Source organism: Neopsephotus bourkii, unplaced genomic scaffold (genome assembly GCF_033783945.1).
Source record: "Neopsephotus bourkii isolate Nb327-2 ecotype Australia unplaced genomic scaffold, CSIRO-AGI_Nbou_v1 NB_1148, whole genome shotgun sequence".
NCBI classification, from domain to species: Eukaryota; Metazoa; Chordata; class Aves; order Psittaciformes; family Psittacidae; genus Neopsephotus; species Neopsephotus bourkii.
In genome coordinates, this window is record NW_026901634.1 from 188,392 (window position 1) to 215,506 (window position 27,115).

Genomic DNA, 27,115 nt, shown 5'->3' on the forward strand with positions numbered 1-27,115 from the left:
GATATTAGGGGAAAACCTCCTCCTCAAGAGCATGCTCGGGCATTGGAACAGGCTGCCCATGGAGTGGTGGAATCACCGCCTCTGGAAGTGTTCACAAACTGTGTAGACAAGGCTCTTAAGGACATGGTTTAGTGGTGGCCTTGGCAGTGCTGGGGTAAAGGTTGGACTTGTTGATCTTAAAGTTTTTTTCCAACCTAGTTAATTCTACTGTTCTATGATTCTACGATTCTACCTTCAGTGTAAAGTAGTACGTTGTCCAGCCCAGACATGTACTGATTCCAATTAGGATGAACAATGGGGTTTCACCAATTATTCCTGACTTGGCTTTGGATAGGGATTGGGGAGCAGTATACCAGCACATTGACACAAGGGCAGAAAATTCCCTCAGCAGGACCTTCTTGCCCCTTGTCTGAGCTCCTATTCAGGTGCTCCTGCACTCAACAAAAAGGACACACCAGTTCCATTCTCTGCTTCGCAACCCCAGCTTCCCATGCTACCCAGAACAGAAGATACACAAGACCAAATCAGAGTCAGTGGACTTTAAGAGGTAGGAAGTCAGTACACGTGCCTTTCAGAGAACAGGCAATTATCAGATATCCAGTTTGTGGCTATTAACAGTGCAAGGCGAAGGGTCTCCAGGTACACTGAAGTAGTGACATGCAGACTGTCAGGCACTGGAATCTGTGCAGGGTGTGATTGTTCCCATTGTCTCCCCTCTGCCAGGACAAGGCTGGTCTGGATACTGCAGCCTCAGCCACTGAGACCAGCGGAGTGCTGATGAAAGTTAATCTCTGCAGCAGTGCTGTCTAAAGGCACAGGGCCAGCTGAGTGCAGAAAATACACCAAAAAGAAAGAAAAAAGGCTGCTGTATGTCTGGATATGTTCACCTAGATAGCCAAGGCCCAGCAGCACCAGAAGAGGATAGGACTGAGCCTCTTTGACCTGCAAGAAAGTCAAGAAACACAACTCAATGGAAGACATAAACAGAGGGCTCCACTCAGCAATCTCAGTACAATGTGGTTGCAGTTATCCCACATGCTTTGCCTTTCTTCTGCCTAACCTCAGACACAAGGAGCATCCCCTGGGTACGTTCAATACCCATGTACAGGAATGAAGAGATTGAGTCAAATGCTTCAGGGGGAGGATTTTCTCAGCCATTAAGAGGAAGGCAAGACAAGTCACAGCTAAAAACCTTTGCTCCAACATGAATTCGTGGGAATGGAAGCACGCAGGGAGCTCAGCAATCCCGCTGCTAACCCTGCAGTGGGTCTCCAGCCAACAGCGTGATTTGACCCCTTTCCACTCCTCAGCCAACACAATTCCAGATTCTTCCTGAGGTATACAACAGCACCAACACTGCTTCCTCCCACCTTTAGCAACTGAATGGGATGGGGATTTACAGACTGGCTGTACAGGGGAGTTGTGCATCCACCAGATGCTTCAGACAGTTAATGCCAGCTGTGTCAGAAGGCCCACTCCACATATTCCTGTAACTCACCCAGTACATTACAGCCTCAATAACCATTTGTGTTTCCAGCTGCCGAAACCTTGTTTAAAGTCCTCACAGCCCTGCCTTTGGGTCTTTGCCTCTGCTTCCTACCCCCAGGGCTCTCTGCCCAGAACCCAATTCTGATACATGCATCTCATCACAACATTAAGCCAGTGCAGCTGACTATTGTAGTGTGCAGTAGGCCTTCTGATAGTACTTGTTCTTCCAGTCCCAGGCCTCTTAAGAAAGGGTGAGCTCCCTCCAGCAGGCCCATTACTGTACTGCAAGCACACTGTGCACCACAGGTGCTGGGAACCCAACCTTACACTCACGTTTTCTATTTTTCCTGGTCTCTTCGCAGTCCCAGAATGGAAGCTGGCTGCTGCCCTTTGTTATTCCTGCTCTATTTCCAAGTAGTTGGTGGCCAAAAGATGCTCCAGGTGGAGCAGGAAGGGAAGAACCCCTTTGCTCCTCCATTTCCATCTGCCCTCCCATGTGCTGTTTTCTCTTACCGTGTCACTTAGGCTCTACATCCTCCATGCAAACAGCTCCATTGCACTTCCTCACAGATGTGTTCAAGGAAGAGGAAGAAAACTGCAGTGAGAAGCAAAGGGAGAGCATCAGGGAAGCAGTGACTGGCATGCTGGCCACATCGCATTCCCCTGTGCACTTTTCTTTGGACATCTCAGTGAGCCTCCCCCAGGGTCTGTCCCAGCCTGTTACTTCCAATGAACAGTGCCTTGATCCCAAGACCCCCAGGTAAAACCTGTGACCCAGGAGCTGGGAAACTGAGTACTACTTGTGGAAGCCTCCTCTCTCCTGCCCATGGGTAAGGCAGCTCCAGATGCCCAGGTGGCTGTGGGTGCTTAGGCTCAGCAGAGGATATGCCCCTGCTCACCTGCCGGATTTCCTGAATCACCAGCTGCATGGAAGAGTGAAGGCGAGGGAGGGCTCGTTTGCTGGCTTTCTCCTTGCCTAAGCGTGGTTTTGTCCTACTCTTGTCAAAGCTCTGCTGTTTTGGCCAATTCTTAGTCCTCCTGAACCACATGCTTTTGAGAGCTGCCACTGATCTAGGTATGCTGGTAGAAGACCTGGAAGGGCAGGGCTGCTCCTCTGGAGGGGTCCCCCCCTTGGCTGCTGTTTCAGTCAGCATGGGGGACTCCACATCTTCATGATCCAAACTCTCACTACTTTTCTGAGGGAAGGAAGAGTGAATTCAGCAGTGGCTTGCATACCCTCCACACCAGACAAACAGCACAACCAAGAAGAATACCCAGCTGTGCCCACTGCTGATATTCAGAGGTTATCATCCACCCTCCAGAGCCTCTCCCCCACTCCAGGAGTCCCCAGTGCCCCACTGTTTCCTGGTGCATGCAGAAGAGGCCAAGCCACTTGGCCAGAATGGGACACTCCACAATGGAAGCACCAAAAAGAGATGCTGCTGCAGTGACTCTATTTGCTCAGGGCACAGTCCGTGCCCCATTTTCCAGCATTTACCTGGCCACAGGGAACAGTCAGTTTTTCCATGAAAGGCTGGATGCCCACAGCCTGGTGATACCAAACCAGCTCGGTGAGCGAGGCATGAGCCCGGTCTTCCCCCAGGATGACATAGCGTGCATTGGGCTGCACCTCAATCAGGTAGTGTCTGCAGCGGTTCTTGCCCCTGGGAAGATGGACAGACAGAAATAAGCATGGCAGGGGACCATGTCTATCCAGGACCCAGTTATTCTTTTCTGCACTTGTTGTTTCAAGATGTCAGATGTGATCAGGAGTCACAGTAATAAATATCACAAAGGTGCAGGAGATGCACTGTGCTGGAGTGTCACAGGCTGTGTTAGTAGGGGCTCGAGGCATGGCAACTCGTCAAAGTCAGTGACAGGAAACCCACAGCAGACAGATCCAAACCCCAGCAGACTCTAGTGCCTCCCATGCCTGTTGCCCCTATTAGAACTCTGCCCTAGCCCTTGCCTGAGGCTGTATGAAGGCCATGCTCTTGTAGCACTCTGATTGCCCCTCCTCAGGCCCTGCTCTAGACTCATCTTCTCTGCTTCAATCAAAGCTTCTTCCAACCTGGTATGCCCACTCAGCCATACAGCACAGCCTAAACACGACTGCACCCTTGGAGCCACAGCACCCCACCCCACCCACACCTAGTTTCTGGAAAGAGGCAGACTCCACAGCATTTGTCTGCTACTCCAAACTGTCTGAGACACCCACAACAGGAGAGGCTGAGCACCATCCTCACTGGGTTCCTCTGCAGAGGAGGTAATCTCCTCCAGCCACACACAGCTCAGTTTCATAGAATCATTTAGATCGGGAAAGACCTTTAAGATTGAGTCCACTTGTTAACCCAGCACTGCCAAGTCCACCATTAAACCATGTCCCTAAGTGCCATCTACACGTCTTTAAATGCATGCAGGGATGGTGACTCCACCACTGCCTTGGGCAGCCTGTTCCAATGCTTGACAGCCCTTTCATTATGAGACTTTTTTCCTAACAGCCAGTCTAAACCTCCCCTGGAGCAACTTGAGGACATTTCCTCTTGTCCTGTCACTTGTTACCTGGGAGAAGAGACTGACCCCCACCTCACTACAACCTCCTTCCACGTATTTGTGGGGTGTGCCAAGGTCTCCTGTCAGCCTTCTGTGCAAGGCTCACTACCTACCTGTATGTCAAGGTGTAGCCTGGTCGGCTCTGGCTGATCCGAACAAGGAAGCAACCCAAAGGTTTGTCAATCAGCAGGTTTTCAGCTTCCCTGGAAGCAGAAAAGGTATTCTCAGCAGACAGGGAGCAGCTGCTGCTGTGCAGTGATTCCCATCCTATCTCCCATGGTAGTGCTCCCAGTCAACAGAGAGGCCAGCAACTGCCAGCCATGTTCCTAGTTTGGAACAGGTTCCTAGATTTCCTCAGGTTTGGTGATGCTGGGAGACAGAAGCAGGCTGAGAAGGCACATTACTCTCTGCCAGTGCCTCTCCAAGCAGAACTGCTCCAAATCTGCTGCAGCAGTCTGACTACTGCAACAGCAACAGAGCACATTACAAAGCATCACTGGGATGATAAGGCTGTGCACATGTGTATTTCCTGTGTTGCAGGGATGACAGAAGAAGTCAGGATGCTGTGGGGTAGTGATGCTCAGTGCAAGGTAACCCCAGTGCCTTGGAAAACCAACAACTTGGATTATACCACTTTGGCTCTCTAAAACTTCTTTCTGGAAGGAGGTCTTCCCCGTCTCTGCCCAACAAAGCACAGCTTTGTGCTTGCCATGAGCCTTGTTTCAGGCTAAAAGTGACTGCAAATCTCCAGCGCAATTTGGGATTGCTCTGGCTGATTTGCTACATGAGGCTGAGCTTGCACTGCTGTATGGAGACTTAAATCCAGCAACAGCAAGCACCACCTAGAACATATCTAATCTTCAATATTTTTTGAAGGATCGGCTACGTCCTTCATCATGAAGTGCTCATAGCTAGCCTATATTTGAATTCAGACAGTTTTGTCTTCCAGGTACCTGTTTTTCTCCTGCATTCTTGGATCTGCAGACAAAACACATTAACGCAAGCAGAAGCCTTGATAATTATCTTAAAAAAGATAAAAATGCATCGACCAGGCACTTTTCAGCTACTGCAGTGTCCTTTATTCAGCTGACCTGCTATGACTAGCATAGTCTTCAAGTAATGTTCATACTGATAAGCTGAAAAAATCCAGTAAATTATGATCTAACAAGAATCAAGGAGACTTGCAGCTTTAACAGAAAAAAGTTACAAACTGGAACAAGATGCTAAGATACTAAGGGTGTCCGAAAGACAGGCACCCTTGGCAGCAATGTCCCTACACAAGGCCCACCAAGGGACACTGCAGGCAGGCAGCACTACAGATGAGTGCTGCATAGGGGGAGGCTGCATACAGGGGAGACTGTAGCCAGAAATTCTGACATCTATCAAACCCCACTGCCTTGCTCCTACCCAATCACTGGCATAACCAGCATTTCTCTCATTATCACACTGCTTGAAAAGTAGTGCTTGGTTCAGCCAAGAGAGTGAAGTGTGAAGCATAACCACACAGGTAGAAAACTTCAAGCATTTAAATAAAGGTTTTCCAAATAAAGCTTGAGAGTTCACGGCATTGTAAACAACTCCCTAAGAAAGTAGGGCTTTGTTGATGTCTCTCCCTGCCTAAAGGGATGCAAATTCCACCTATGCTGCACCCTTCTTAGATGGGCAAAGGTACCAAAAAAAACCCCTTTAATTTTCCCTGGGGGCTAATTTTCCCTGGGGGCTTTGGAGGAATCTTGTTATTGGTTACTCACTAAAGCCCTTCTTAATACTTTTTTTTCATAGAACCATGGAACGGTTTAGGTTGGAAGGGACCTTAAAGATGATGCATTTAGTTCCAACCTCCTCCACAGGCATGGACACCTTCCACTAGATCAGACTGCTCCAAGCCCCATCCAACCTGCCCTGTACACTGAATTCTGTATTCTCCAGCTATCAACTGAGGTCTCCTTCTGACCTAAACTGAGAGATTCATTTACAGGGTAAATTTCATGTGTGTATTTCCTCTTCAAGTACTTTCCAAGCTTCCCTTCCCTGCACGGGATCTGTATTTAGGAACCCACAGGGCACTTCCTATGAGTTTCCACAATCTTTCCCTGGGCCCATGTAAAATTTTAGCATCTGCATCTTGTGACTGGGAGCTCCATGCTTCTGTCTAAGGGTTTGAAGCTCACAGCCTGAAAGCGAAAAGTTAAGCAGATCACTCCCACTCCTTATGGAGGCAAATTCTGGCAAATCCAACCTATGCAGTCCTCCTAAGGACACAGCAGCTTCTGCCTGCATGCCACAGACCAAACTGCAGCCACTGTGTCCAGAGTGCTCACCTCCGGCTGATCATCCCATGCAGCCAGTTTGGAAAGGCTCCATCATCCTGCATGACCTTCTGGGCCTGTGTCTCTTCGAACCAGCGGAGACTTGCTCCTCTCTTGAGTTCCCTCATTTTTGCCTCTTCTCCAGTCTGTCCCTCTGTCCCCAGAACTGGGCCATGTGCAGAAGGGCCCAAGAAGTTATCAAACGGAGTGGACTGAAAGTGGGGAGACAGGGAAAATGGCCGTGAAAGAAAGGTCAAAGGCAGGGGACCTCTGATAGGATCACTTTGTTAGTGATCTCATTCCCAAGTCCCTGAAGACATGAGCAGCTGCAAACTACCAAATGTTACTTTCAGTTCCTCAAAGGTCCTGACCACACTTTTTAACTAACCACAGCAGGAAAGAACTCTTTCATGTCTCATAACAAGAATGGGACTTCTCCTGCGGCTCATGCAGGAGAACATGTGCATGCAGAAGGTGGAAGGAGCAGGGAACCAGCACACTTGGCTAAGGAGCCCCAAGCAGAGCCAGTGTCACTACCTCTGTTAGTTTGCTGCGTGGCCGTGGCACTGGTGGCTGTGGTGGATTGTCAGAACAGTGGGCACAAGACTGAGGGCATCTCTTTCGTGGCTTGGGGACTGGGAAGAAGATTCTTTCTGCAACAGGAGGAAATAAGTTGATGAAAACTAGTTCCATGATGCGTGAGATTCATCTCCATGTGCCCAGGATATGGACAGGCTCTACTGCATGGAGTAGGTGGAGACACAGCTTGGCAAATGACCTTCACCATGCTGTTTTTGCTCCCAGCAGAGAACCCACACTTTCAAATGGCAGAAATATTGGTACCTCACTGCCCACCACATCGTTGGAGCCCCAGCTCCAGAAGAGCCGAGGACAGGCTACCATAACCTGAAGCTTAGAGCACTTCAAGCTGACCATTGTATGAGTAGCCATGCATGGGGCAGTAGGAGAGGTAGCAACTCACTCTGGGCCTTTGCTTCCAGTGCCAGCTGCCGGCTTCTTTCTCTCTCTGCCTCTTCCTGTAGCAGCTGTACCTTAGCTCTCAGCTCAGCCACCAGTTTTAGGTAACTCTTCCTGCACCTGAATCCCCTGAAAGCTGTTCAGAGAAAAGCTGTAGTTAGAAAAAAAAAAAACAACAAACCAAAAGCTGTTCATGCCTTTGTCACTCCCTGGGGGAAGCACATCAGGTAATATTCCTTTTCACCCTGTGCCCTCAACACTTGAATCACATTATTAAAGAGCAATGAAAACTCTACTGTGAGCAGCCTGTCAAAACCACGTGAGAACTGTGTTCTACTCTCTAAACTGCCAGATTATGGATTTAAAGAAATCAGATTTCAGATCTGAGCTCTCATCTCTAATCCCAAGACACTAAATAGCTAAAAAACAAAGTATCACAGGATCTCTGTTATCCATCAACCTCCCTGGTACCCTTCAGGCACTATGAAGGTGACAGGATTTCCTTGCTGTCAGCCCACAGGAAAACCTTGTCCATAAACAGCCACCACAGGGTTCATTAGAATCATTACAGACATTGCAATATCCCATCTACTCCACCAGGTTCTAAAGCACATGAACCTTAAAGTGGCATCCTCTCATTTCCCACTACCCACACATCTTCTTTACTGATGAGAATAAGGCACAGCATGTGACCGTCTGATGTTTGTCATACTATGCGGTGCATAGCTGGAAGCTGCTCAGATGCTTCAGCAGTGCAATAACCCATATAGAAGTACAACAGAGAGAGCAGGCAGGATCACAGCCTTCTCCTGGGAGCACAGTCCTCTCAGAACCTCTGCAGAGGGAAGTACCAAACTGCCTACAGTGCATGCTCTGGAGAAAGAGGCTGCCAGACAAGATGCTACCTGTAAAGGAAGGAAAAAACCCAACCCAGAGCAACCCAAAACTTAATCCCCTTCTGCCTGTTTCTAAAAGCAGGAATGAGATCAGCTTCACTCACCATCTTTTCCCACTCCTCAGTTCAACACCACTCACAAACAAGCCCTCACTCCAGAGGACAGTTAGCCAGATCTTGGGACGCAGACAAATCATACACTTGCCCTGAGCAGCTCAGCTGTCCTGGGCACATGCTTTCCCTTTCCAAGGCCCATGCTGTCTGATGGCTCCCTCAAGTTGAGGATGAGCACTGAGGAGGTGGGCATCTGCAATAAGCACTCTGACTGCACAGGGCCTTGACATGGAGATGGCGCCTGTCCTGCCTTTCTGTTATCTGGAGAGGTACAATGGTGGAGCATGGACTGGAAAAGCTTTTCTTTACCCCAGGTCTGCATCGGAGTTGAGGGACTCCCCTTCTCTCACCTTTCTGTATGACAACTGCTGCTCTTTCCAGTTGCTCCACACACTTTACCAGCTGTTCCTGATGCCAATATTTAAAGAAAAGTCGTGACTTTCTGTGAAGTTGGGGAGAGAAAGAAGCAGTGAGAAACACTGTTAGTCTAAGCACCTATCATCCTTCTGCAGGCCTTTCTACAGCCATAGAGTTCTCCCTGAAAGGAGTAAGGTAACAGTCTACATGTATAAAGCCTCTGCAAGGTCCCCTTTCGCCAGCAACACCTACCCACATATCCAGCCTGTCAGCTCTGTACTTTGCAGTATCTCCAAGCAGCTGAAAGAAAAGAAAAAAGTGAAATACATAATTTTCTACCAGAAGTTAACACCATGCAGCCGGTGGTTTTAGGTGCATGAAGTGTTAGAAGGCATCTCAACAATTCTGCATTACATTCTCTGTCCCCTGCCACATTCAGTAACTGGGTGTCAATCTGTAGCACTCCTTGAGGAACAGCTAGGATCACATTTGGGAACATCAGCAAAGGGGTGCCCAGAGGCAGATTTCCTTCAGCTCCCTGGCAGGCACTTCTGCAGAGCCTATTTTATTCTCAGAACTGTTCTTCCTTATTTTGTTTCCAAGCTCTTTGGAGCACACAAAAGTTGCAAGGTCAGCACAACAAGACTTCCAGGAGAAAGCCTGTTTTTCAACTCCAGTTTCATTTTGCAGACTCTAGTGATAAAATTTGGGTCATTCGGAAAGATTCCCCAACACTAAGAACTGAAAGCAGCATTCTAGCTGCACCATAAAGACAGCTTCCTCTCTCTTTCTGCCAATCCAGAGTGTGAAATCATAGTGACACTTTGTGCTAATATCTTGCATAGCAAAGCAGAATCAGCCAATTTCACTGTGCCACAATCTATATCCACAGTGATTCTTCTCTCACACGAACCTTATGATTTTCATGTCTGAAAAAACACCATACTGCCTGTTTATCATCATCTCCCTCTCCCTCTATGAGATTCTCCCTTGACCTCATTTGAGTCTGCAGTTCTTATTAATTCAAAATCATCAGTAACTTCAAGGAAGCACTGTGAAGGCTGAAGGAGCTACTGCCAGGAGAGGTCTGTTCCAGGAGAACATTCAAATCCTTTTTCTTAAAAGACTTTAAAATCCCCCTCAGCTGGCTGCATTACATGCTTCATTCTCACTGTCAGTCACAGTTGACCATGGCAGGAAGGAGGGACTGCAAAAGTGGAGAAGAGGAGGTGGGGAGTTGCTGCCCTAGATGTATGAAGGAAAAAGCTGACAGGGTAAGACTGTAGAGCTGGAGGGACATTTCTGTGTCAGGTTCTGAAAGTACGAAGGGTATATTATACCTGTACACATTAAAAAATCTTGGATCAGAAACATGCTCCCCAGCCTGAGAGACACTCAGTGCTGCTGGCTTGTTCAGCATTGTCCTATCGTCGTCTTCTCCCACGAGACCACCAGAAAAAAGCATGGAGAAGCACCTGGCAACTGTTCTGGGCCTCCACCTTAATGATTTCACTGGACACCCTTGGTTGTTACTGTGACTCCCTAAATGGAGTAGACTAGTAGTTCTCATTCCACAAGATAGCAAGGCTTTATAGCAATTGAATTTCTACACAGGAGTTCAAGAAAGATTTAATTCATCATTGTATCAAATGCTTTTTAAACACTAACTGTCCTTGCCTAGGGATATGTGCTCCCCATCACCACAAAAACTCATTCTCAGTTTGTTCCTTTTACTCAGTTTGCTATGCTACTCTGAGAGCAATAGTCTCTGACAAACAAACTGGATTGTACATAACAAAGAAAGGGTTCCTACCTTTCTTTTGTGAGGGAAACATCTGGTTTAACTAGAAGAATTGCATATCTGTGAAAAACAAACCAATAGAGCAAGGTAAGAGCTACATCCTTGATGTGCTGAGCAGATCCATGCCACAGCAAACAACAATAAATCACTGTCATTCCCACTCAGCCTCCTACTGCAAACAAACCCATGATCTCAGGCACGTGAACTTTGAAAAGGCTGTTTCACCCCTTGCCCGTATCTGGTTACTAGGGCTGCTTCCTCAACAATATCTAGCAAGTAACTGACAGAGGTTTTAACAAACCTTTCAGCAAATTCCTCAAATGAGGGTCTCCAGGAGAAACCATCTCTTCGGATACGGATTGTCTCCAGCAGTCCATTGTACCGGAGCTGAAGCACCACCACAAAGAGGATCAGAGAAACAAACAGAAACAGGTCATCAGGTCATCAGCTTGTTCCTCTGCAGACAGAAATGCCTTGATTCAGCCCTAAACTTCTCTAGTTCAAACTGAAGAAGTTTCCCTCTGAAAATGTTTCTTTGGTTAAAGACTGAATTTACCACATCCTGTAACTCTGATGATTAACCACTCTCAGTTAAAAGCTGGAAACCATAAAAACCGATGACCTAAACAACTTCACCTTCCAGCAGTGGGTACACTGCTTTGCCTGTATCCCTCACAGGACAGCCTTCTACTTCCAAATCTGGACATAGAAGTGCCCTGAGGCATGGATGATCCCACCTTTAATCCTACCCTTTCTTGTATACGTTAAACAGCTGACAGAGCTTTCTGAACTCTTCTAGTAACTTTAAGTATTCTTTAAAGCATCTCAGATCTGACACAATATTCAAAGACAGTCATATCAGCATATTTCAGCTCCTGTCAAAGCAATTCTTTCTTGGCTCCTATTCAGAGTTGCCCTGCCTGATGGGTGAGAACAGGCTCATCTGGGAAGCGTAATTTTTTCCAGAGTGCTCCCTGACCCCCATCCAGGAGATGCAAAGGTGAGTCCTAGTGCCTGACAAGCAGATCTCACTGCATTCATGAAAAAGAAATAGGAGAGAATTAAGATTGCAAAACCTGGACCTAGCAGTCTGTGTCACAAAAGTGACCAAGTACCCAGAACTTCTGCATGCGTAAAAAGTGCACCTACTCTTTCAAGGTGAGACTCAACTTCCCACTGTCTCTGCAGCCTTTTGGTGGGGTCTGCCCTCCTCACTAAGATGTGGCAGAAGTACCTGTAAAGGGGAAAACTTTTCCTCACCTGCTGCAGAACCACCTGGCTGTCCACCACACCTGGCTCCTTCTTGCTGTTGGGCTTTATACAGCGCACAAAGTGCGGGTTGGCAGAGTACATCCTCTCCATGAGCACCATCAGAGAATGCTGGCGAAGGCAGAGAAAGATCAACAGTGCAGCAACCCAAAGCGCTGCCGGAGCCCAGTGTGCAGTATCCTGCAGCAAGAGCTGTTTTCCCATCCCACAGCAGTTTTCCAGGCTATTTCCCATGGTCAATCCCATCACGATCAGCTGTACCTCATACCCAGAAAAAACCCTGCCCACATGCTGGATGCTTTAACTACGTTTAGCAGCCTGGAAGGTCTGACAAAAATATCACTCATCTCAAGGGGTACTACAGGGCAGTGATACCTTACCCGGAATTGAGCTCCAGCAGATTGTTTTCGTGTGCTGTTGAACTTGTTGTCTGCTTCTGCTCTGACCTGAAACCAGATCCAAACAAAAGAGCACCCCTACAACAAGTGCATGATTGCCATCCGAAGAGTTCTGCTAGAAGGCGGGTGGCAGTCAGGAGGGGGAATACAAGTTAAAACGCATCAGCAGAAGCAAGAAGTAAATGCAGTAAAATACAACAGAGAGATTGCTATCTGCTCTTAGTTTCAAACAATTTCTGTCTGCTCTCATTTTGAGCCAGTTTTTCAAATAATAAATGTCAGGTAACTATGCCATCATTTTTCAATTGCCATGTGGATCTGAAGTGCAATACCTTGGCTTTCACACGAGGCATCAGTGTTCCCGTCCTGGAGATAGTGGCTGGAAAAACAGAGACAGTAGTTATTTTTGTACTTTTTCTCACAATCAACCAGTCTAAATATTAAAACCTCACTTCACACACAAGTCTCCCTACAAATACCAATCACATACAGGTCATTAGGTTTCACCATGTGGAAATACCAGGAAAGAGGTAAAGAAAGGGAGAAGAAAATGCAAATGTATGAAGCATACAATGCAGACAGTATTATTTGCTGCCACAGAGAAGACAAGGCAATCAGGTAATTGAACAACCTTCCATGACCCTCAAAAGGAATATCATCAGAAGGCATCTAGCAGTGCAGAAAAACAGTAGAGATAGCAAATAGGAAGCCTACCTACCACAGTCAATACAGCAGGTTATATAAAAATCAGATAGCTGAAAACTAATTTCAGTGACAAGATGAAAAATTCAGGGAAGTTGAATTTACTGAAGGATCTAATAACAGTCTTGCCCTCCTTTAGTGCAATGGTCTCAGAACCACAGAATGACTGAGGTTGAAAGGGACCTGTGGAGGTCATCTGGGCCAACCGTTTTGCTCAGCAGGACCACCTGGACCCAGCTGTCCAGGACTGGGCAACTAACGTGAGAACAGGTTCAAATTTTCAAAGAGTTAGAACTAGACTAAGTATCTTCAGTAACAGTGTGGAAGTGATAATGAAGAAAGACACTCCTGAGCAGAAAAACTGCAAAACACGGTGGAGAACAGAAATTAAACAGTTACTTGTAAATACCACTAAGTGGAATGAACAGGAAAAAAAAACTCTGCACCAAAAGCACGGTGCTCAGCCAAACAAATTTCAGGGAAGCATTCACCTTGCTGCTCTTTAAATGTCTACTTTCATAGAAGTCTTGGAGACTCTGAGGGCTTACCAGTAACTGGTAAAAAAGGAGTGCAATGGTGGGGGAGAAATAATGTATGACCTCCATGTTTTTCAACAAGGTTTACCTGAAAAACGTGTTTGAAAAGTATAATCTCTACAGCCATTGTGGCTTTACTGCACTCTATTTTCAGTGAGCATCCAGAAGCTATGACCATGTCCATTTCTAGACTTCTGCAGCTTTCCTGAGGCTGCCAGCTGTGAAACATGTTCCCCTAGCACACAAGCCTCACTCCCACACTTAGCTGTTGCAAAGATCATCCTTGATTCATGTGGGATGCTCTATCATAGCAGAAGGACTTACCTTTGAATAGGACACTGAGCAAGGGGGTGATGCTGTTGATGAAGAGACCACGGACGTTGGCTGGCAAGGTGTCTCTGTTCTTCTCTAGAAAGCCCTCAGCACTGTATTGTACCTAGAAAAAGGGCAGCAAGTCACTAAGGCCAGCAATGCTCACATGCTTGTTGTGAAAGCCCATCTCCACAGCTTGCCCGGAGCAGCTGCTAAACTGAATGTACAGTAGCTTGCAAGTGAATTCTGTATATTGGCTCACAAGTGAATTTTGTAAATGCATACGCACCCCATTCAGATGCAAATCCTGATGAACGAAAGGCTGCGGATGGCACCGAGGGGTGAGAACAACAGGAGTGCTGCATAACATTGAGACTCTTCTTGTTCTCTTTTCCTTCACTACGAAGTTTCATTTATGCTTCAACTATTTTCCTTGCTCTCACCCTCTGAACAGGCTTCCATCCTGTTGTTATACATCCCCTTGTTTCTCTTGCTCCCTTCCTTTCTCACCTCCAGCTTGACACCCTCCTTTCTGTATTAGTTATTAATTTTTGTAATGAAGAATGCCACAATAACTTAGTCAACAATGGTGAGACTAGATTATTAAATTGCATATTACAATGACCTTAATTGTCATGTCTGCCCCTGCTCCAAAAATTATTTCCAATCAATTCAACATACTTGGGCCAATTCTTTCAGAACGGTGGAAGTAAGGTTAATGTGCAATAGTCCTAAGCCTCAAGGACTCAAGCTGTTTAGATACCACTGAATGTATAAATTAAGTGCCTCCATTTTCAAAATATTAATTACTTGCTGCTCTTACTGTGTTCCTCAGTGTTGGCAATAAAATATAAGTGGCTGTGGTAGAACTCAATAGAGCAATAGATAAAGGTAAAGCCTTTAGACTGTCCTTTGGCGCTGTACAGTGGATGCAAGGCTTTTATTTTATAACGGACTATTTTAGGACTAGAGCTCCAATAGAATGACGACGAATACAGCAGACTCTTCTAATAACCAACACTTCCCAGTGGTAGCCCCACTTCTCTCAGGGGTCCTCTCTTCCCATACTTCCTAATGAAATCCCAGGGAATCCTAGAAAGGCAGCTCCCTGGGAACACATCACTTCTGAAACTATTGTCAGACCATACACTCCTTAACATAAAGCCTTATTTGTCACACATATTCCCCCTTCTACATACATTACAACAGAATTCTTCCTGCAAATAGTACATACTTTTCCAGCATAGTGAATGATGCTGAAGGCCAAAACATGGCCTCGGCCTGGCTGGAAGTGTAAGTTCCCCTTGAAGCTGCTGTTTAGTTTATCCACAAATGTTTTATCAGTTGCCTGCAAGAAAGCAGATTTCATAATCAAATGGTAAGGCTTCAACAGAGAACTGATCAAAGCACACTGAATGAAAACAAAGCGTTGGAAGTGTCCTTGGCTGTGAAACAGTTTTGTGATGTAGTCCCTTCTAATGCCAGTATCATTAGACTGTTCCTGATCTGGATGTCCTGTCTCATCAGTCACACATGAGGACACCTCTGTTCATCCTGCTCTTTAAAGTCACACCCCAGCATAAGAGCTCTCTCTGCAACTAAGATATTTAACGCTACATCCCCCCCCTATTATTTTCTCTACCCCTTAGCTCACGCATACCTGCGGGAATGCACTTTGCTCATCCAGAAGGGACAGGAGTCCAAGTGGCTTAGCCAGAAGAAGATCCTGTGGGAAAGCAGACACATTATACATGTCTAAAGCAGCACAGGGCATCCACCCTCACCTTTGAAGAGGTTCTTCCCAGGTGCATTGCCTCCCATGATTTAAAAAAAAAATTAAAAATAAGCAAGATTCCTCTCTTGGCTGTGTAAAGCAATTCTCTTCTGTCAGTCCTCTCACTCACCAGAGTAGGTTCGTTATTGTTGAACGTGATAGTCTCCCAAGGCAGATCTTCTTCCTTATAGGCAGCCTGCTCCAGCTGGAAAATGTGCTGAAACAGAGAAAAGAGGGGTTGGAGCACCCAGAAGCCTAGGCTAGACAACCCTTCCTTCCTGCCCTGAACAGAGGACAGATGTGTGGCTCTCTTACCTATGGCATGAGAGGCCCAAGGTGGAACTGCAGTTCTGCAGGCTCATCCATAAGCCTGTCACTCACTGATGCCAGTGCATAAAGCAGGAACACTTCTCAGAGTGTAAGTGTGCCCCTCTGCCAGCTTTGCTTTAGTAACTGCTTGACCCTCCTATTTCCTCCTTCCCTGCCTCAGTGGATTCCCTGCCACAGCAGAGAAGGTTGACGCTCTCTACCCTGCTTCACTGAACACCACTTCTGTCCTTACAGGCAATAGACCTGTTTTCCCCGCAAGCACTCCTTTATATACCAGATAGATCAGTGCTCTGCTTCGTCTGCCACACAAGGTGAGATCATCCAGATCAGACTTACATGGTTGAAGAAGTGCTGCAGCTGCTCATTGGCCAAGTTTATGCAAAACTGTTCAAAACGATTCACTGCAAAGTTTTCAAAACCAAAAATATCCAAGATGCCTAAAAGAGGGAAGATGAGCACATCATGAAGCCTGCAAACCGTCTGACAGCTGCATACCTCAACACGTAACTAAATCTCCTATCACCCAGCTCTTACGGCACAGGGAAACCCCACACAAGTTACTAGTGGCACCTCTCTCTCATAACTCTGCTTGGAGAGCTAGTTAAGAGAAGCCCTGCATGCATCACTGGCTTCTCTGCAAAGCCAGCACCCCAGAACTAAACCCTCACAGTTGCTTCATACCAACCAGCCACTCAAGAGTTGGCTAGGGTCCTACAGACTTCATGCCACTGACTAGTATCTCCAACATGACCATATCTTTGATAACGGATCCCTGCATGCAATCTCTGCAAAACATCATATTGTGCATTTTCCTCATCGTGGCTGAGGGATGCACATCTGAGGACAGAACTGGAGCAAGGCAGGCAGAACTCACCTATCTCCCCCAGTTCCACCTTAGTATCCATGTTCACAGCCAGCAGCTCATTGATCTTGCAAACGATCCAGCCAAATACTCGTCCATATGCCACCTTTGCAATGGAATCCCGAGCATCTGCACAGAAAGAACAGCAGCTCACTGAAGGGCTCCAAAGGTGAGCAGAAAACACAGCACACAAGCTGGCTCAATACATCCACCTCTAGAAAAAAAATTCTAGTGGTTTATGAAGCTATTTTAAAGATCAGATAAACATTAGGTATCTGTCTGAGTGTCCCTAACCTCTGTAATCTCAAAAAGAGCTCTTCCATTCCAAGATCCTCGCGATCTTTCTACAAAATCAGATATGGCATACTAGGGAAATTGTGAGATCTAACCTAAAATGGAAAATCTAATATAATATGGAAAATTTCCTTTCCAAAAATGTCCACCCACTTTTTAGAATACCCAGAGACTTGCTTTTCCCTCTGCAGGTCTACTGAATATAGATCCCCCCCACGGATAAACCAAGCAAGAGGCTTCAAGTTATACTTGGAAAACTGAAGTTTTCTGTTACTTTTAGCCCACAGCTGACAACTGTTGAAGTGCCATGGGCAAGATGAGGATACAACTGATGGAAAACTTGCTGACATTCTAAGAGAAAGATCAAGTCAATGTGACCTACTGCATGATGGCAGATGTACGTGCAGAGAGATGCAAGAGAAGACATTTGGGAAACAACTAGCTAATTCCCCATTTTCAGTTTTTAATTTCATTTATTTTAAGGAATAGACTAGAAATCCTGGGATTTCATGATTTTTAAACTTGTATTTTAAATCTTTTTAGCTGAACCTTTCTGTGCAGATTATCTTGGGTTATTTTGTCACTGAAAGAAAATATAACACCTTGTGCTTGCTACTTTGACATACTCCCCTTTCATTTCCCTCTGTCCCTGATTTTGTGCTATCTTATTAGTTCTGTTATTTCTCCATCTGCTACCTAAAGCTCTGCACACTGACAGTACTCTGGAACAGGAGCCTTCCCCTCTTTTGTACCAATACCTACAGTTTCCTTCTAGGCTGGACTGAAGGACAAAGATAAGCTAATTGCTTGGTTTCACATTTAATGTCTGTAGTCTCCTGCAGATTAAACAAAAGCAGCCTTCATGGTCCTACAAGACAGTAGGAGACTAAACAGATAAACATTGACATACTTGTCTCTGTGTAAGAGGAATGAAGGGACACAGATAGACATCTTTGTTCCAAATAAGTTGCACATGTGTGGGAATACCCTTCCATCAGATACGGGTCAGTCTTTCTAACCAGCACATCTGCAATTCATTATGTCCCATACCTTCTGCCTGCTGCTGGGTGTGAAAACGCAGAATCTGTTCACCTCGGGTCACAGACATTGTACAAATAAGGCATTTTAACAGTTCATCTTCTTGGACTCCAAACTGACCCTGGGAGAGAGAAAATAAATGTGGACAGTCAACAGTAAACCCTTATTCTACTTGTGGGGACTGCAGCTCCTTGTGTCTGTCCAACACCATGTGTAATGGGGTCATGAGTCAAGATTCAAGCTCCACTGTAAAATAGGTATTGCTGTTAACATCTCACAGCACTGGAGTCAACTGTGGGCTCTGAGATCTGCACTACTCCTGCAGACACCAAGCTCACTCTTGTGCTCTCTCTGAAATACTTTCTGCTTTGCTTTTCCATTTTTGCCACTTTTCACCTTTGGGAGCCCTGCCAGCCCCTGCTGAGAGGTTTAATGACTTACTGAGCAGCACCACACAGCGGTGACTGTGGGGATGCTCAGATGTCTGAACTGAGCATACATCAGTCAGAAGAACCCACAAGGGACGGGAAACAAAGGTAACTCAAAACACAACTGAACCACTCAGTGATTGCTCTAACAGGAATTCCCCTCCCGTAGGCAAAAACAAGAAGCAGACTTTTAAGAAGCAAGACATAAAGTTGGCTGCAGAATAGATGCAAGTGGTTGTTTCAGGTATGGTGTAGGAGGGAAACGGGCAAAGAGATGAGAGGGAAGCCAAAAGCCGAGGGTGCTGGGATTCCAAATAGGTCAAATTAAAAAGACACAGAACATGCAGAAAAACATTAACATTTTTTGTTCTGTGTTGTTAATAAAGCAGGACAATGTATCCACCATATAATAAAAATGGGATAGTCCTGGGGAATATATACTACTTCATCTGTGATAATTTTACATGAAAGAGTAGAAAGCTTAGTTCTGGATAACCAACAAAATTTATAGCAGTCAAGGTAGTACCTTTGGACAAAATCTGTTTAAAACACTAGGGTTCAGATACTGCACACCTGAATTTCTCCAAAGCATCATCACACTAACTAACACTGAATATCTGATTTTAAAAAGCTTGTATGAAGTCAACAAGGCATGCATGATATCACCATAGACACTGGTTCTAGACAGATGAGAAATAGAAGCTGGGAACTGTCTCTTTGGGAATGAATAGTGAACACAAATGCAGACATGGGGTTATAGCGTGCATTTCTGGGAAAAAGCTTTCCTTGTTCTTCAAGGGCCCTCACACACTGAGGCAGAAACATCCTCTGCCATCTCTGGCAGGAGCAACCCCTGCAGTCACACTGCCAGTGGGAACCAGCATCATACCCATAAGGTTTCTGTCAGCTCCGCTTGCGACTCACCGCTGCAGCCTTCAGCCATCCCCGGGAGGCTTCACTCACTTTTGCAGACCCATCGCTTTCCTCAGGCTCAAAGGTCACATTTCCCAGAGACAACACACCAGCTAAGATAGCTTGCATGTCAACTTGCTCCTAAAACATAAGGGAAACGTGACTGAAAACCTATCAGTGTGTAACATATACGACATGAAGGCCCCAGAAGTTGCAGAGGTGAGGAAAAGGCACAGGCAGCCTGTGGGAAAAGGCTCTAAACAAAGCCTGACAGACTGAAGTGGTTTTGGGAGCAATATGGAAAATCCAGAGAGGAGAGAAATAGGACTGAGCTTCAAAACAGCAGCCAGAAACACTGTGCCTGCAGGAAGCACAGACAGAAATTAAACAACCTCAGAACTGACCTGTTCCTGGAAGCCCACCATGTCAAGGGCATTGCACACCTCTTTGTATTTGTGCTTCCAGCGCTGAGCTATGTCCTGTGTACCAAACCGTCCACTTATGTACCTGAGAAAGTGTATATCCCATACAAAACTGTCACATGATCAGCACAGCAAGTCAGTCCTACCCCAAGGAAACAAAGCAGATTACAAACAGCGGACACATGAAAGGGAGAGAACTTTCCAAGGTAATATAGCAGAGACTCCAGACCTCCCAGCTTCCATGATGAGCTGTAAGATCTCTTTGCATAGTTCCATTCAGATCCCACTCCAGCTTCCACTCAGTTGTTAACCTGTTCCAGGCTCCACAGATAAGAGCCATAAGGCAGAGGCACAAGCTCCATTATGCTGCTTTCCCCTCCACCCTGCATCATGAGATAACTAGGGTCTGTTTTTTAAGTACCTGTAAAGTGAAGGATCCAACAGCCCATACATCTCCTTTTCCTCCGAAGAGAGTCCAGCAAACATGTAGTAGAAGATGTGGAAGTTCCTCTCCCCAGTATCTTGTTGCACTACCCGTGACTTCTCTAACAGGTACTCACTCAGCTTTGCACCTTGAACTGCACACAAGAAGGTGACAGGATAAACACCGCACTTGGGGACATGAAGCTGACTAAGCTGTCCCGCATCTCTTACTTGGTGATGGGAGCATGGAATTGTCTAAAATAACTTTCTCACGTGCAGCACCCTCTAGGCTGCCCAGCACCCTGGAAATGGGCTTCTCCATGCTTCTGACCATCTTACACATGCCTGTTCACCTCCTTTAGCAGCAACCAAGGCTCCTGGCACTGAAGAGTATTACTGATACTTCCCCTCCACTGTCATTCCCATATCCTTCCTGTACTCCCACACTGTCCATACCCAGGCCTTATCCTACAGCTGCAGTTGCTCTTAGATTTTACTTAACTGCACACCCTACCCACTGGGTGTCAAAATTTCACTCCCCACCAGCCCTGGTTATTCAGTTCACTCCCTCCAGTGCCTAACCACCACCCAGACTAGTAATTGCCTTGACTTTACCTGTATTTTTCTGGAAACGCAGCTGTATGTATTTTCCAAAGCGGCTGCTGTTGTCATTCACCACAGTCTGGGCATTGCCAAAAGCTTCAAGCAACGGATTTACCTAAACAAATGAGCAAGCAGAACAATCATTCTTCAAATTAAGTGATCCAATCTAACTCAGCCAGAAAAGTTTAACTCTAGCATATACTGTCCAGCATTCAGCTGGAATAGGAAGCACTCCATGAGGACCTAAGAGCATCTATTTTATCATAACTGGATAAAGAAACTGGAAGAGGCAAATATTACAGAAGCTAAGCAGCATGAGGTTACTGAAAATAAGTACTATCAAATTGATTTGATCTCAGTAAGATCACTGATTTATTTGTTTAAAGAAAAGGTTGGTATAACGGGTTTCCACAAAGCATCTGACATGGTATCATTAGATAATCTGGCTGCTGTAACTACAACAATTAACAAGGTAAACATGGCACTCAGTATATGTAAGTATAAAACTTAGCTACTGAAATCTGTAGACAGAACAGTGAATTATAAAGATCCTAACAGAACAATCAGACCAGCTTGGTAAACTGGATGCAAACAAAGTGAAGTGATAATTTTTCTATGTTTGAGCAAAGAATATTTGCCGAGTGGAAGAACGATGCCTCAAGGGTACGTGCTGGGCAACCTGCTGAGCACAGCTTTACAGTAACCCAAAAGGGCTAACATGGTTCTTGAATATACCTACAGGAACCAAATCAGATGACTATTATTCCTTCATTGTCAACTCTAATCTTTCAAACAGCAGCACACCTGGATTGAAGTGAACTGTTTTTCCAACTGAGGAATTGCAGGCTAGCTCCAGGCACAATGTTGAGCAAACATAGCTATCCAGAAGATCAGAAGCAGCTGGGCAGTGTGGCCCAAGCAAGGTCTATGTGGGACCAGCAGGTGTATTGATGCCACATTCCCACAGCAGAGCACAGGCATTCACCGTGGATCTACAGTGGATGATACCACAGTAAAATAGTACGTCATTCTAGAGCCCAAAGTATGGCACAATGTACTAAGTTTGTGTGGCAAGATTTTGGTACTAAGGATGCTACAGGGTGGTTTCTGTGAGAAGCTGCTTGAAGCTTCCCCAGTGTCCCATAGAGCCAGCACCAGCCAGCTCCAAGACAGATCTGCTGCTGGCTAAGGCTGAGCCCATCAGCAGTGGTGGTGGCATATCTGGGAGAGCACATTTAAGAAGGGGAAAAACTGCTGCACAACTGCAGCCAGAAGAGAGGAGAGCAGTGCAGGAGGGCAGGAGGTGCTTCAGGCACCAGAGCAGATTCCCCTGCAGCCCATGGAAGTCCATGGTAGATCAGAAATCCACCTGCAGCCCATGGAGGAACACACTGGAGCAGGGGGATGACCAAAAGAGGCTGTGACTCCATGGACAGCCCGCACTGGTGTGGGCTCCTGGTAGGATCTGTGGCCCCATGGAGAGAGGAGCCCACACTGGGACAGATTTGCCACAGGACTTTTCACCCCACAGGGAACCCATGCTGGAGCAGTCTGTTCCTGAAGGACTGCAATTCATGGAGGGACCCACGCTGGAGCAGTCTGTTCCTGAAGCATGTACCCCATGGAAGGGACCCACTCTGGAGCAGTGAATGAGGAACTGCAGCCCATGGGAAGGGCTCACATTGAAAAAGCTCCTGGAGGACTGTCTCCTGTGGGAGGGACCCCACACCAGAGGAGGGGATGAGTGTGAGAATGAGAAAGCAGCAGAATGTGTGTGATGGGCTGACTACAATCCCCACTCCCATCCCCCTGTGCTGTTCAGGGGGAGGAGGTAGAGAAACTGGGAGTGAAGTTGAGCATGGGAAGAAAGCAGGAGTGGGAGAAAGGTGTTTTAAGATCTGTTCTTATTTCCTATTATTCTACTCTGATGTTAAGTGGCAATAAACTAAATTGTTATTATATTATTTTTTCCTAAGTTAAGTCTGGTTTGCCTGTGACAGTAATGGCTGGGAGAGATACCTGTCCTTTTCTTGACCTTGAGCCTTCTATCTTATTTTTCTCGCCTGTTCAGTTGAGGAGGTGTTTGGTGGTCACAGGGTGTCCAGCCAAAGTTAACCACCCCACACAGAAAGATCTATCTGGCTGTACAGGAAACCTGAAAACACAGACTTTAAAATGAAGGAGTCCAAGAACTCGCTCAGCTTAATCTATCATTATGATTTGTTCAAAAAGCCTCACAACTCCTTGGGGAACAATTCAAGCAGAAATATATCAGACCAAAGAGATAAGTATGTTTCAAAATCAGCCAGAAAAAGTATATGAAAAGGACAAAGATTAACTTAGCCAGTTAGGAGGTATGTGCATGGCTAAGCATACATAGCCAAGGAAAGGCTGCGTGGATCCCTGTGTACCATTAAACAAAGACTTAATTTTGCTAACAGAAGTCCTTGTTCTGCCTCAAACAGGAAATCATTCGGAAAAATGCCCCTCATGCCTTGTCACAGAGAACATGATAAACAATTGCAATAGTTTTCTATCATTTAAGATACCACTACATTCCCAGCAAATAGAATTACTGTCCAACCAACCCTTCTAATTTGTGGTCAGCTATTTCACCATCCTTACCCACTATTTTCTTATGTGCCTCGTGTTTTGTTCCCTGCCTTCCAATGGTGATTCATCAGCAGGCTTCCTGAGCCTAACACAAGCTGTCTTGCAGCAGTGTGGCTTCATGCACCATCCTGTATGAACCTACCTGAAGGATCTGCTGCTCCAGCTGTGAGTTGCCTTTGCATAGGTTCATTATGTGTTGCAACAATAACTTCGTACTCTCTGTTTTCCCTGCACCACTCTCTCCACTGCCAAGAAAAAGCAAAGCAAAGCAGTTGTAAAGTGCAGTTGTTCTGTCCCTTATGTCTTATTGCCCCATCACTTCAGAGTGTTCTCCTGTCCAAGGGTTCCACAACTTTTGCAGCTGAACTGCACATGTGAGTACAAACTCACACCATAGTTCTACACAGCAGGTCCCACAAGGTCTTAATCCCTTCCCAGGGGAAATTTTTCCCATCTGAAAGGGAATACAGATATACCCCAAGCCATCACTTTTGAATGGGGGGCACCTTGCAGACCATTTTCTCTGCTTCTTTAAGAAAAAGATGTATCTAACTCTTGGAAAGCAACCTCCTTCAAAAGCAATCACATGCATCTAATTCCCCCATATGCCGGAGTTGACAGCTTCCTCTTTCTTCAATGACATTTGCCCCATCCATCTGATATCCACAACCAAGTACTGCCCCTGAGGTCCTGCAGCAATCTCAAATCTCAGGCACTTCACACATTGACATGGCTCAGCTGGTTGAGATGCAGGCACACAGCTGCAGAGCTGCCTGCACAACCATAGTGGTGCACGTCACTCTGTTGTCACATGTGCCCAGCACCTCCGCCTCCAAGTCAAACAACAGCACTTGGAAAGCAGAGTTTCCCCTGTCCTGGAAGGGGGAATGCACAATCAGTGAGACAACGTGCCCTTGACTGACAACTCATACCTGCAGAGAACCTCAGCATGTATGCACAGAAACAACCCCAGCACAAGAGGAAATGCTGAAGATACACTTGAGGGCAGGTGTCTGTTTCTACATCTGACCTTTGAGCATCTGGTGTGGCTTTACTGGTTTGTAGCTCCCAGTGACTCTGTGCTTGGGATCAAATACGGTTCTAAATACTTCAAATACCACAGATACTTGATGTCAATCACCATTCAGATATGCACAAACAAAATAAGACCATTTTGCCAGTTGAGAACATGCCATGCAGACAGTGCCTCTGCTCAGTGTATAAGATGTTTTGTTGTTTTCAGTGACTTCCTTATTCTGCAAAAACACTACCAGTCAGCACTTCCATGGTTCAAGCTTGTCCTTGTAGTCTCCATCAAACACAACAGCTTTTCCAGGTCCTGCAAACACTATCCAGCTACAGGTGTTTACTGTCCCTGGCAGTGAAGAAAAGCAAAGTGATCTCAAAGAGACCAAAGTACTTTATCACAGCATACCCAGGCTGTGACTAACCTCCAGTGGAATTGGGAAGGCAAGAGGAGACAGAAGAATTTGCACCACAGGACAACTTGATTGCAATGAGCATTTGTCACCTGGGGGGCAGCAGCTGTATTTAACGTCTACCTCTGAAACACACCCTCCTGATCTCCCAGACTAAGCTGGGGAGACCAAAGAGACCACAGAGAGTAGCAGAGCCTGGTGCATCCATTTGTTGTCTGATGAGCTGTGGTCTAACAGGAATGACTTCCTCTTCCCTCTCCACCCCAACTTTGCTCATGCCAGGTAATCTCATTAATGAGTGTTTCACAACTCGCCAAGAAAGCAAAACCATGAACTTCTGTGATAGTAACATGCAAACCAGTTAATAGGGTTAACAGACACACAAGACACACAACCTGTGCCAGATGCACAGGCTGCTCAGACTCTCATCTCTTGAGACCACAAACTGCTGTTGGAAAGCAATCAGAGAAGGAAAGTGTAACCTAGGGGTATTACACTTTCTCCTCTTCCATCTCTCAAGACAAATACTGATTGTTACCCACAGGTTACACTTTCTCCTCTTCCATCTCTCAAGACAAATACTGATTGTTACCCACAGGTTACACTTTCCCACAGGTTACACTTTCTCCTTTTCCATCTCCCAAGACAAATACTATGATTGCTCTCCATCCCTAAAAACCCTACCAGAAGCACCTCTTCTACCTGCTGACTCCGTGGCCACCACTTCATGAGAGCACTTCATGGAAAGCGCAGGCACCGATGGCCTGCAGGCAAGAGAAATGAGTGGTGCCCAAGTGACCTCGAGGTCAGCTCCCAACCCCCCCACCACATTCAACAGGTCATTTCCACACCACACAACTGAAAATACTAACAAAATGCTCAGGAGGCCAATATAAAGAAGGGAATATTAACTGAAACAAGCTGGCAATTACCATTTAAACAGACCTGACATTTAAACTGCTCTTTACAACAACCAGAACAGGCAGTTAGCATTTTGAGGCTTTCTCCTCCATGCTGTTTGAGGCTTTCTCTGCTGGTTGATAATGTTTGAGGCTTTCTCTGTTAGCTGATGCTATCTCCTGCCCTGCACAGTTTCAGCAGAACAAAAGTGACATCATGGAGTGAAATGCTCCTGACACTGGTATGCTCTTTGGCTACAAGAACCCACTTTTTTTTTTCCTCCTTCTCGTGCACAGGACTGCTCATAAAAACAAGATTTTCCCTGACCAGATTCCCAAAGGTCCTAGGGCAAAAAAAAGTTTCTGTATTAAGTTCTCCTGCTCTTTGGTTATATATGGGAAGCTCCACTTTGGGAAAACAGTTTCTTTTCATTACGCATGACCTTTATTACAGCAGTTACAGTGGGAGTTGCTTTGCTAAAGAGCACCCTATGGATTTCCCCAGAGCTAATAAATCTTTCCAGTGACACATCCCTCCAGAAGCAAACCCAACATACTCAGCTGTGTTAGAAGCATCAGCAGCTGAGCTGCTCCACAGAAGCCAGCTTTCCCACACATTTGCAACCTCCTGTATGGAAACGGGATGGGTTTGGTGTGTTTCAACCACAACTGGGTTTTGACTTGCCAGTGGCACGAGAGATGAGCTTCACCTCCAGCTTCATTGCAGAGAACCCAGTAAGAACTTGGCGGCCACCACTGGCCTCAACCTCAGCTCACAACTCGGCCTGGCTCCATCGAGCCCCAAGCCCACCATGCTGCCTGCTTGCCCCTCACCTGATGACGATGCACTGGCTGCGGGGCCCGCTGCCCCGGTGACCCAGCATGGCATGGTAAGCCCGGCTGGCCACGGCGAAGATGTGGGGCGGCAGCGTGCTGGTCTCATGGCACAGGTACTGCTCGGAGACCTGCGGGGAAGCGGTGGCAGGCATGAGGTAAAGGGGCTGGAAGGCAGCAGGGGTCCGCAATGGCGGGCCGTGGTGGGGGCTCACCTCTCTCCCGTACAGCGGCAGCGGTTGGAAAGGGTTCATGGCAATGAGGATGTCCCCGACATCGGTCTGGAGGAGGGGGAGAGCCCGTCAGCCGAGCGCCCGCCGCCGCCCCCCGCCCCGGCCCCCGGCCCCCGGCACTCACATAGACCTGCTGCCGCAGGAACCGCTCCCGCAGCCCGCCCAACAGCGCCGCCTCGTCCAGCTCCGCCAGCGCCGCCAGATCCCCGCCTAACCCGGCGCCCGGGCACCGCTCCCCGCACGACACCATGCTGCCCCGAGCCCCGCCGCCGCGCCGCGCCGCCGAAAACCCTCCCGGC

The 27,115-nt window shown here is 46.6% G+C and overlaps 1 protein-coding gene across 2 annotated transcripts; it reads right to left on the reverse strand.

Moving 5' to 3' along the window:
• Positions 1-94: 94 nt before the first annotated feature.
• LOC133217616 (unconventional myosin-VIIa-like) lies at positions 95-27,108 on the reverse strand. Of its 2 annotated transcripts, XM_061363230.1 has the most exons (29): positions 26,941-27,108; positions 26,799-26,864; positions 26,584-26,714; positions 23,554-23,656; positions 20,811-20,913; positions 20,194-20,350; positions 19,755-19,857; positions 19,363-19,491; positions 18,023-18,131; positions 16,691-16,807; positions 16,153-16,253; positions 15,617-15,703; positions 15,373-15,438; positions 14,947-15,060; positions 13,725-13,836; positions 12,495-12,541; positions 12,145-12,210; positions 11,756-11,875; positions 10,797-10,882; positions 10,508-10,555; positions 8,947-8,994; positions 8,688-8,779; positions 7,333-7,464; positions 6,888-7,003; positions 6,363-6,562; positions 4,155-4,244; positions 2,987-3,152; positions 2,002-2,083; positions 95-942 (listed from the first exon to the last, which is right to left on the reverse strand). In XM_061363230.1, exons 1-28 carry the CDS (start codon positions 27,064-27,066, stop codon positions 2,006-2,008), a joined length of 2,913 nt encoding a protein of 970 aa, XP_061219214.1. In that variant the 5' UTR covers positions 27,067-27,108; the 3' UTR covers positions 95-942; positions 2,002-2,005. The 2 variants fall into 2 exon arrangements, with proteins under 2 accessions (XP_061219214.1, XP_061219212.1); XM_061363228.1 differs by lacking the exons at positions 95-942; positions 2,002-2,083 and adding an exon at positions 2,090-2,684.
• Between the last annotated feature and the right edge of the window lie 7 nt (positions 27,109-27,115).

Coding starts and splice junctions, on each gene's coding strand:
- LOC133217616 (XM_061363228.1), bottom strand. CDS start 27,066: ATGGTGTCGTGCGGGGAGCGGTGCCCGGGCGCCGGGTTAGGCGGGGAT. Junction 18,132..19,362: donor GATGGCTGAAGGCTGCAGCG/GTGAGTCGCAAG, acceptor TCTCTCTCCCAG/GGTCAGTTTGGAGTCCAAGA. Junction 13,837..14,946: donor TCATTCACTATGCTGGAAAA/GTATGTACTATT, acceptor CCCTTTTTCTAG/GTACAATACAGTGCTGAGGG.